This window comes from Arachis ipaensis, chromosome B07 (assembly GCF_000816755.2).
Source record: "Arachis ipaensis cultivar K30076 chromosome B07, Araip1.1, whole genome shotgun sequence".
Classification (NCBI taxonomy): domain Eukaryota; kingdom Viridiplantae; phylum Streptophyta; class Magnoliopsida; order Fabales; family Fabaceae; genus Arachis; species Arachis ipaensis.
This window is the reverse complement of record NC_029791.2, coordinates 58,985,085-58,997,074: the sequence shown is the minus strand read 5'-3', so window position 1 is coordinate 58,997,074 and position 11,990 is coordinate 58,985,085. Positions and strand designations below refer to the sequence as shown.

Below are 11,990 nucleotides of genomic sequence, written 5' to 3'. Positions count from 1 at the left end.
TTCCTTACTTTTGTTTGCTTACTTTTTCTTTTCCTTAATTTTTTTATGGATGTTGAATTTGAGTTTAATTTCTTTAATAGATCTTTTGTCATTTTTTTCCTTATCTTTGCCAATATGTGATGTTTATGTGATGATTGTTGTCTCATTTTGGGCTTTAAATTGATTGAGTATCTTATAATTTCTCTTTGCTTGATAATTGCACGCCAAGTGTTCGAGGAAATGCATGAATGCCATTTTGATTTCTTTTAATAATGTACTTTCAATTGTGTGCTTCTCCTCATTCACTTGTTGTCTTCTATACGCATTGAGTCCACTTTGCTTGTTGATTAGATACTCATTGAACATGACTTGCTCTTTGTTATGGATGCTTGAGACTATACTTCTCATGCCATTTTGCATGCTTCACTTCCTCTTGCATCCCATGCCAAGTGTTATGACCCATGTCTTTATGACTAGATTATTGCAATGCTCCTTTTGGGCACTACCTTTCATTTGCATGTTTTTGTTAAAATGATTCTTTAGGTTTAATGTTTTCTTATTTCCCTTCCTTTCTCAGGATGGCCACCAAGAAAGGCAAGGCGAAAGCTCCAAGGAAACCGGCCGCAAAAAAGACACCCCAAAGATCAACTTCTAAGGTGCACTCTTCTTTGGGAGCCAGACCCCTAACTAAGAAGGCGAAGACACCCACTCCTATTGATGAGAATGAAAAGAGCAAACCGGCAAAAGATTCTTCAAGGTTTCCCAACCGCTTCTGTGAACTTATGTTTCCCACCATAGCTGTACGGAACTATCATCCTGAGCATCTACTTGCCCAGCGCGGACAAGGTTGCTCCTTGTATTCTACCCCGCATTGAACGGCGAGGATGGGAGTTTCTTTTGAGAAAACCAAGGGAGATCAACCTCTCTTGGGTGGAAAAATTCTACACTAACTACCATCTCTCCTCTCTTCAATCGGTATACATGCGCCGGAAGTAAGTCTCGGTTTCAGAAGAGGCTATTCAGCAAGTGCTTAATGTCCTACCATTACCAAGTGATACGGTGGATCTCACCTTGCTTGTTTGGTGTGTTCTCACGGAGAGGCCGGTGAACATTCTGTTTCTTGTCAAGCAAGCAATGAGTCAAGTCCACACCCGGGATAATTTGCCATTTTCAGCATTGGTATCTGATTTAGTTGCTGCTGCGAGTGTTCCTTGGGAAGCCAAGGACAGAAAGATTATAGTTCCGGCTAAGGACGATGTGGTCCCAAGTGAAAAATACTTACATCTTCCCGTGAACAACCCAAGTCTTGACATAGCCTTCCCATCTACTATTTCTTCCACTTCATCATCACCACCACGACAAAGATCCACACTTCAAAGGATAGAAGATCTACACCGGAAGCTTGATAGATATGAGCAGTGCAATCAACGCTAATATACTTACATCAAGAAGCTTCTCTGTTGTGTTACCCCTAGCATGGAGGAACCCAAAATATTCACATCCACCTCAAACCCAAGTGATGAGAGCTCTGAAGGAGAGGATAGTGACGGTTCCGGTCCCGACTACCCTTTGCCTATTGTTCGTAGCACGGAGGATCGTGCTAAATTCTAAGTGTAGGGAGGTCGTTCGACCGATCTCCATAGGTAACAATCTCCTCCTTTCAATACCCATGGATTTATCTTTTACTTAGTAGTTAGTACATTGTTAGTACATTGCATGTGTAGTTAGTTTTGCTTGTAAATACTCCTTGCATGATAGTTAGTTTCTATAGAGTTGCTTGGTCAAAACAATAATTCTTTCCCAAGAAACTGTGTTTTGGGGTACCCTACCAAATTTTGAAAAATTTCTTGCAGTAAACTTGCTTTAAGAATGTATTTTGGAACATAGTGATTGAGCTAAGAACACAAGCATGTAAGTTTTGAGCCTATTGCATGGTTACATCTTCTAACCATTAATTTTCATTCTTGTGTGCATATCTCTCTCTATGATTGTGATCCTTACTTTGTCTGATTCTATATGTCCATTACTTTGTGTATGAATGCATTTACATGATTGAGACCATCATTTCAATAGTCACTTTTTCCAAATGGCCTTAACCCTTTTATCTACCATTGCTAACCAATTTTGAACCCATGATAAACCCTTTTTGTTCTTAAATAGAGCATATTAACAATCCTAAGCGAAAAACCATGAATGTCCCTAAATTTGGATCCTTGATTAGCTTAGGTAGGTTAGGATGTGTATCATTCAATTAGGAGAGTATACTTGGAAAATTTGGGTAGATATATAGGTGTGTAATTGTAGTGTAGTTGAAATTCTAGAATTTGGGAACATGCTCATGTATTGAATGATTGAACTATATGCATTGAAACTTTTGTACATAAAGCCCCAAGAAAAAGGGATAAAAAAAAACTAACAAACAAAGCAATAAAAGGGGACAAAGAAACCCCAAGACAAAGTAACAAAAACAATGCATATGAAATGGGAATTGAAAAGAATGCATGAGTATGCAAAAAGTAAAACTCAAGGGTAGCTAGGTAATGTATTATAGCTGTATAGGTTTTTCTATATGTCTAGTGAGATCCTATGTTAATCAAGGACTCAAATTTTAAGCTCACTTGGCCATATACATCCTTACCTTCACCCTAGCCCCATTACAACCCATGAATAAGACCTCATGATACTTGTAAGCATGCATTAAGTAATTGTTGATTGTTAGATGAAAGCCAAATCTTGGAAAGCATGATTAGGAGAGGATTGAGTGACGAACCCTATACACTTGAGCGGCGGATACACTTCCAGTGAGGGTTCGATGCTCAATTCTTTGTTCCCGGCTTTCACAAGCGTTCATCTAGCAAGTTATATGCACTCCTTAGTGATGTTCAATTTGGTAGGATTCATGAGCTGCATACTATTTTCACCCTATATGCTTATATATGTTCTTGGAGGATAGATTTACCCTTGACCAAGTAGGTAAATGATTTTACATTAGTTGCATGGATTCACTTAGGTAGTTTGCATTTCATAAACCCTTTCTCACCATGATCTTTAGTCTTTTTATTCTAAGCATGAGGACATGCTTGGTTTAAGTGTGGGGAGATTTGATAAACCCCAATTTTATAGTTTATATTGTGTAGAATTTAAGGAGTTTTGTCAATATTTCTCGCACTTATTCACAAGAAATGCACGATTTTGTGTTCTCCTCCTAATATTGCTTCATGATGAAAAACATGCTTATTTTGCTTTAAAATTATCATATTTTAATCCTCTTCTACTGCCATTCGATGCCGTGATATATTTATTGAGTGATTTCAGAAATTATATGATAGGAATGGCCTAGAAGAAATAAAGAAAGCATGCACAAAAGGGAGGAACATGAAGATTTGAATTTTGGAAAAATCAGCATTGGCGCGCACGCGCACTCCACGCGCACGCGTGGATGAGGATGGCTGGAAGCGGCGCGCAAGGATGGACGCATCCGCACGGATCAGAGGATTCCTATCGACGCGCACGCGCACTTGGCGCGCACGCGCGGGAAGCTGCAGGTGACCTCATTAAATGAAATCGTGCCTGGCGATTTCTGAGGCTCATCAGGTCCAAATTCAAGCTGTTTCTGCATGGAAAAGACCCAAGGATGCTAGGGAGAAACGGAGGATCAATCATTTTACACTAAGACACAATTTTTAGCTAATTTTTGGTTCTTTTGCTCTTCTAGAGAGAGAAATCCTTGTTCCTCTCTAAATCTAGTTTTAATTTGATCTTCCCTTGTTGAATTCTGAATTGGATCTTGTTAATTACTAGTTTTGATAGTTTAATTTGAATTCCTTAGTATAATTTTGCTTAGATCTTGTGATAGTTTTATGAATTCTTGTCAATTGTCATTTTATACCCATTTCATGCATGTTGTGAATCTTGACTTGTTGATGTTACATTGATGATCTCTATGATTAATTGTGTTGTTTGGATGATTGTATGTTGATAATTGTTAGTGGGTACTTGTGATTTCAATTTGATTGCAATTTGAACATGTCTTTTATTAATGCTTACCATGTGTTCGATGAATTGTTTACTTTGATTATAGAGTAGTTCTCTTTATTCTTGGCCTAGGCTAAGGAAATTGGGTAAACTTGAGTTATTGGGTCTAATGGATTTGATGATTTGGGAGCCCTTAGTAGTCAATTTGATAGCCATTGACGCTAACCTTCTATTAAGTTAATTAGTAGTGAGGTTAGAACTTATGGGTTGATGTTGACCAAACCATTTGACGTACTTCAAGTATAGAAGTAGACTTAATGAGTTTGGTTCCTCATAATTGTCAAGATATGGTTATTAGACAAGGATGGTGACCCCAATTTCCATGCCTAGCCAAGAGTTGCTTTTATTATTCATATTTGAAAACCCAAAATTCTTGATTACTTGTCTTAGTTATAGTTACTTGTTTAATTTAGAATAGAATCATATCGGATGTTACTTTGTTAATTTGGAATTGCTCATATCTTGCTTAGTTATTTGAATTAGTTTCTTGCATTGTGAGATTGCTTGCTTGTTAAGATTCCCATTTATTTTCTTGCTCACGACTTACAACCCCGGAATTCTAACCAATGTTGAAGCACATGTTTGCCCATTTCTTGTGAGACGACCCGACGTTTGAATACTTCGGTTATTTCTATTGGGGTTGAACTTGTGACAACCAAATCCCTTCTAAATTTGATACTCGGGGATTGTTGTTGGGTAGAAGCTATACTACCAACGCAGATTTCATTGAGAAATTCTACTCCGACAGTAATCCTCCCACCATCAGCTTTCCAGAAATATATAATAGTCCATACTTTACTCTGGAAATGAAGGTCCAAAATTGGTGTTCAACGCTAGTACTCCACCCTCTTTCTGGCGTTGAACATCCAAAAGGGAGCAGCTGGCGTCCAACACTCAAATAGGAGTCCCAATCTGGCGTTCAATGCCCCTAAGGAGTCCTAGCACGTGGAGATACTCTAAACTCAGCCTAAACGCTCACCAAGTGGACTCAAAACGTGAATTTTTGCACTACAAGACTAGTATCTTATTTCTTTAATTCTTAGTTAGCATATTAGTATATATAGACAAGAGTTCACCCTTGTTAGAAGCTCTTGCCCACTCTACACGTTTTTCATTATTTTTTTTGTACAGTATGAGTCACTAACCTCCTAAGGTTAAAGTTAGAAGCTCTGCTGATTCTCATGAATTAATAATATCACCGTTTTACTTCAATCTATGCTTGATTCTATTCTAAGATGTATCTTCGTTTTTCATCCTAATGGATTGGGAGTGTAACTTGACCGTCATCCCAATTCCACATGAGTTTTTGCGAGTCCTTGACGGGATATTATTGAACCACCAGGTTGATTATACATCTCTTAGACGGCTAATCCACGGTTTCGTTGGGGACTTCTCGAGACATCAGTTCAGGTGAGGTGCGGGGCGATTAGGGCATTTGTGGTATAGGCTAGAACCCAAGGAGTAGCGTTCTCTGATCCAGAAGATCTGACATTGTCTGTGGTGTTTTGAGTAGGATCACCAAGAAAATGGACTACTAGAGCTTCACCCCCCATTCAGATTGGATGACCGCTGACCCGGCGTTTGATCTGAAGCAGAGGAGATTAATGACCGCTGACTCGGCGTTAATCATATACAGCCTGCCAAGAAATGAATCAATCAGAAGTTGGAGTAAATGGTGAGAAAAGGTTATCCAGAAGGAAGAAGCATCTCCAAAGCCTCAACCGTTCTCAAACCATTAATTTCACACCTATCTAGTAACGTTTTATTTATTTATCTGTTTTTATGCGTTTTCTCGTGACTATTTTTTCTATCCGCCTGACTAAGATCTGCAAGGTATCTACTGCTTGCTCAAACTAACAATCTCCGTGGGATCGACCCTCACTCACCTGAGGATTACTTGGACGACCCGATATACTTGCCGGTCTATCTGTGCGAAACGTGCGGAGTCAGTTTTGTACACCACTCTGACAGAGCCCGTACTGTAGTTCCACAAACGTTATAGAGTACAGAACCACAAACGCAAATGTGCTCTCACAAGCAAAACTCGCATCCTCATACGTGTTACGTATAACCTCACTGTTGTGGTAAAGCACTATATTTGCAGTGCCCTCCATGACACCAACAGCAGAGGAAAACACCTCTCTCGCAATGCAGTAAAATGATAACAAGCTCTTGTTTTATAGGCAGAAGACTCACCTTGCAGGTTCCGGGTTGCAAAGCCATCCAACCGGCGTCTGCCACGTGTCCAACACATAGGATGCGTGTTGTCCGCATGCCTGACACGTGTCCAACACGCAGGGTGCGTGTTGCTTGTGATGTCGCCATGTGTCAATCATGGATGCTGCTTATTAAGTCAGCACATTACTTGTGTGTTGCACTGCAATCTCTACAATGTCCACCCACCTGTATATACACCAAAAAACTCCATTTCCAGGTAAAGTTCACCTCTTTTTTCCATATTAAAATTCTTTAGCCCCCAAAACAATCATGTATTCTGAATTAATATTGGACTAAAATGATGTTTCATACAACAAAGTACAAACCCTTTATTAACAAAGGGTGCGAGATAAAGGCACCATCTGAAATGGTGAAGATATATCAGAGGAGAAAAATGGATTTGATACTGTACAAAACTCCAAAAGAAAAGGTCGGTCAAGACTCAACGGTACACAGTCCTGCCATTTTAGAAAGACAACCTCTGAACAATTTTAACAGTTCCCGGATGGCCTTTTTGATGTTGATGGAGGAGACAGCAGCCGATAGTATCACCTTAAAGGCCTTTTTTGATGCAGAGTTGTCCAAGAGCCTTGACATTAAAAGAGAGAAAAAGTATCCATGTTGTGGATCTAAGAAGCATCCCTGACTTTTAGATTAATAATGCTTAGTTTAACTTGTTATTATAGGTCTATCGACTAAAGGGCAGCTGTTTCGCTCCTTGCTCCACGGCATCTCGCCATATCCTGTACCTTACCCCAAGCTTGTCATACGATACCGGCCAATTCCATACATTTGCACCACTGTTCATCCGCTCTTGCTGACCCAGCACTAACCGTAGATCCTCATTTAAAACCTTGAATGAGAAATATCAACAGATCAGCATGCAGAAGTTAAAACTAAGATTAATCAGAACAGTAGATGGAAAAATTAATCATGCATTGTGTAAATTGCTTGCGTACATAAATAGCCATAGTCCATTAGTGTAGAAGAAAACCGAAAAAGTTAAGAATTAAGAACCTATTTGTTTCCCTGGAATGAATGCTTCTCTAACCAATAGTTTTTTCCCTTTTTCCTTTTTTTTCCCCCAAAAAAAGAATTCAATCACCAATTTATTAATTTTTTTTCCGAAAGGAATTCGATCAATTGTGATTTATAAGCAGAGAATTGTGTTTTGGAATGTCATACATAAATACCACATACTAGTTCCATATTTTTGTTGCATCCTTTTGGACCTTAAATACCACAAAGTATAAGGACATCCATGATAAAATCTATTTTTGTTCCATTAGGGAATTAATTCTGTCTATCTGGCTCAAATATGATTAACTATTAAAGATTTGAGAAGCACTCTTACCTGTTCTGCAAAATGCTTCCATAGATATTGCATAAAAGGAACATGCTTTAGAAAAGGAGCAAAATCCAGCGACATTCTGTACAGTAGTCTTGTTTTTTGTTTTGATGATGGTAAGCAGACATGAAGTTGGTGCAGATGTGTGGCGCATTGACTAGTGTTTTGTCCCTCGAGTTTCCCAGGCTTTGAAATTCCAATCGTCGATAGAACCATGCAAGGTGGCCGAAATTCCATATCAATTGGATAGGGATCCCAGTACCCTTGCAGACCAGATCCAGGTGTCAAAAATTTCACCAAGCTGTAATTTCAAATTAAAACAAATTGACTCAGAAATATATTTGACTAGAAAAAGCGGTGAGTAATAATTAAAAAGCTTAACCACTCAGTTTGCCCATAATTCAAGTATGGAAGCATGGCATCTTGACTATACAAGATAACAAGGCCTCGACCCATGAAAAATTACACTCCAGCACATTGCAATGAAGTTTCCAAGAGAAAGCATTGACAATACAGGTTAAATAATTTCAGGAGCAACAACTAGTCTCAGTTATCGGATCCTTGCGAAGGACGAAAATTTCATTTCTTTATATTACTCGCTTTATATTTTTCCTCCCTTTTTGAGCAGTGTTTTCTAGAGACCAAAGAGTCTAAGTAAAATTGGAGAAAGGAAAGGTGTTTCTTGATCTATTTGTTGAAATGAGTTGAGCTATTACATCCTGGAAAGCCGTTTTGATTCTTTCATCACTTTTATCGTTCACTTGTTACCTCTTGACAATTGCTATTAGTTGTATGGGTATATAAATTATAAACAAACCTTGGGACACTCCATCCCTTAGCAAAGGTTGAAGTGTGTGTGAATGGGGCATGTGCGAGATCCAAAAGGTTGTCCAAAAGTAACCCATGTTCAATTGGAAGTTCCATGACAATCTGTCACATAAGATAGACACATCAAGTCTTGTTAACTAAAAAATCAGAATTCTTGCTTATTACATCTCAATACATAGTGGGATATACATCAAATTGACATCATACCTCGGCATGAACTTGGAACCCAGGAGGAGGTAATAAAGATGGAAGTGTGGCTGATGGGGGGTCACTGCCGGGCCAAATCCAGATCATACCCTCTTTTTCGAAACATGGAACTGACTTTATCTTCACATTAAGCAGTCGAGTGGATGGCATTTTCTCACATTTTCCAGTGGTGGTGTACTCCCAACCTGATATCCAACCATTATGTGATTTAAGAATCCATTAACTTTAAAGCACATAAATAGGTTGGTCATGTCATGTGATATTTTGTCCCATATATTATGCGAAACAGGAAAAGAGCATATAATTTCTAAGATATAATCAAGTTAGTGAACAACAAGTGACCTAAAGAAATGGCATAAATATTCATTTTTCTTCAGTGACCACTAACCATGATAGGGACATTGGATACGACCCTCATTTACAGAACCAAGGTGTAGAGGACATGATCTGTGTGCGCAGGTATTCTGAACGCATCCAGGTTTCCCATCTTTCCCTCTGAAGATAACCCATGGTTCCTCAAAACATTCTATAGGGATCTGACATAGAAAAGAAGCAACACTACTTGTAAGACTTACCGTTCAGATTAGAGTGGGATAGACAACACTACTTGAAAGACTTCCCATTCAGATCAAAGTGGGATAGACTACGGTAGCTAAATGGGATGAAATTTGAGTATAAAACTCGAGTTCAATTCCCTTGTAAATTGAAAAGAAAACGGAAAATATAAACAGAAATATATCCAAATGCTTTACTGTTATTTGATGAAAGACGATTTCTGACATCAATCATTATAGTTTCCAATGGTGCTTAATGATTGAAATATATCGCACAAAAATATACCTAATATATGAAATTGTTTTTAGTGTATATGGAACTTATGGACTTACCATGGTATCATGTTTTAGGTCAGTAGTGAAAGCAACAGGATACCAGAAATTCTTCAAGTTGGGATGGAATGACTGAACCGGACCTGATACATTCAAGCTTTTTCGGGGCAGCCTTTTCTTTTCTTCATTGAAAGATTTGGCAGATGTACTCGGCGAAGAAGATGCCTCGGAAACTTCTGTTGTGCTTCTACTTTGAAGCAGCCTGTCATTTACTAATTCTTCCATGAAAGCTAGTTTTTCTAAAGCAGTTGAAACCCTTGCTTCCGATACATGGACCTGTGTTTATTCATTTCCAATAAACAAATAACAGATTAATATATAATGGACAAGATCCTAGCAAATTGATGCTCAAAAGGCATCTAAATTTCAAGCTCTCTATTGTTGATAACATCTTATACCTGTCTGTGTGCTTCTGCTAATTCATCTTGCAACTCTGCTAGCTCCTTTTTCATTGTGCCAATTGATTTGTATTCGCGTGCTAGAGGATTAAGAACTTCCACTACCTACACCAATATTTTATGGAGACATCCGTCAGCATGCCAATGGCAAGGTTTATCCAAAATCTCACAATATTTACATAAAAAATGCCATAATCCTTTCAAGCATCAAATTTCAATAAAACTGTAGACTTTTAATTTCTTCCTTGGCAAAAAACAAGGAAGACAAAACCATAGCTTGTGATTTCAAATGACAAATTTCAAATGACGAATTTGTCTCTCACTATCTGGAAAAAGGTAACAAACTTGTCTCTCTCGGACGATGGTTTCAACTACTAAAAGACTACTTTGTCCCTCATGTTTTTGGTGAGGATGAATAGGGGGTTTAATCTAGTTCTAAAGTATATAGAATAATATAACTGAACTACTGGAACCTTTTCATGGAGGAGCATGATGGTAAGCACATCTTGCCGAGCTCGCCAATCGCAGTACTGAAGATCATATCTTGCCACTTCTAAGGCTTGATATACATCCAAAAACTTTCCTTTATAATGTGGGACTTTTGATCTTGGATCCTCCACGTCAAAGATTGCACTCCATGCATTCTTCTTTTCTACTTCTCCGAATACAGCAAGCACGCTGAATTTACCTTTCAAACCCTGAAAATTTTATATGCCAACTGAAATTTAAGCTACTTATTCCCTCAGCTACAAATAAGAGGCCGTAAACTGTAGCATTTACAGAGATAAAAACTTTCTATAGCTCATACACAGCAGCAAAATGAGCTTCTACAGAGGTATAACATTTATTTTTTATTTGTTATCTTTTTAGTGCCCTTAATGGCACTGATTAAGGAACCATAAGAAAAAAAATTGCATTGAAAATAGTAAAAGTACTTGAAATCTTTCTATTTCTGGATTCCTCAACTAATTCTTCGCCAAAGCTATCAGAAAATTGTAATCAATGGCAAATACAGGGAAAACGACAAGTACAGCATGCTATTTTTTGTTTTTTTTTTGTTTTTTGAAATTTCCTTTTTACATGACAGCAATAAAGATTGAAATAATGCATATACCACACACACCTCTCGCCAATATCGCATGCCAAAAATTAAAATAAAATAAAAAAACTAACACGAATCTTTGTGTAGTTTAGTCTCCTCCAACAAGTTTCCCTCTACTTGTCTAGTATGCAACCTTCTAAAATTAACTTCACGTCGTTTAAAATTTTAAAGATGAGTTTCATTTTCAAGAACAAGCACCAAAAAAGTACAAAGCCAGTAGCAAAACAAAAGAAAATATTCAAATTCAAAATCAAATTACAAAAAATAAAATAAAACATACCTTTTTGCTGTCAAGTTTGGCTGTTCTACAGAAGATTGGCAGAGTGAGAGCTGAAGCAGTTGCTATGGCGTTCATCGCGGTGCAAGGCTTAGAAAACAGAAAGAGAGAGAAAGAAAGAGAAGGAGAAAACGAAAGGAAACATTAATGACCGATATTCAACTTTGAGCTAGGATTTTGTTTTGTTGATAAGAGGTTGGTGTTTCGCGCGATCTCAGTTTGCCTCCCTCGGTGCGCCACGTGGCAGTGCGTTTCCACATTGGTTTCTATCTGGCAGCAGCTCCGTCCACACAGCTGTTTGGGGCTCTCATAGTATCTCGAAAATGTGGGTCCATCACACGTTGCCAGCTCGGATTGGAAAGATATCTTCTCTATCCTCTCGGCGCTCAGTCTATTGTCCCTTTATCTCTGAATTTTGTATTTTTTCAATTTTTCTTTTCCTTAAAAAGCTTTTATATAAACTTCATTTTAATTCCTCTAAAGATTGGGTTTATGACAAAAATGGTTTTCAAAGATTGTATTGAGATCGTAGCGTAATTTTGTCTGAATTTTTAACGGTTATAATTTTATTTTATTTAGAACTAAATTTTTTAGTGAAAAAATAACAATTTATATGAAAGTTGGTGCAATATATATGACAATATATTATGTACAAAAATATTGTTTATACTACAAAATTAGCTACATCTATTATTATAAATAATTAATGTAT

At 37.8% G+C, this 11,990-nt stretch overlaps 1 protein-coding gene across 1 annotated transcript; it reads right to left on the bottom strand.

Annotated features, from left to right (window-relative positions):
• Window positions 6,483-11,480, bottom strand: LOC107609200 (chlorophyllide a oxygenase, chloroplastic). The gene is made up of 9 exons (XM_016311063.2): window positions 11,282-11,480; window positions 10,373-10,597; window positions 9,900-10,004; window positions 9,502-9,777; window positions 9,003-9,150; window positions 8,615-8,799; window positions 8,397-8,509; window positions 7,586-7,880; window positions 6,483-7,084 (listed from the first exon to the last, which is right to left on the bottom strand). The coding sequence occupies exons 1-9, from the start codon at window positions 11,354-11,356 to the stop codon at window positions 6,920-6,922; spliced, it is 1,587 nt and encodes a 528-aa protein (XP_016166549.1). The 5' UTR covers window positions 11,357-11,480; the 3' UTR covers window positions 6,483-6,919.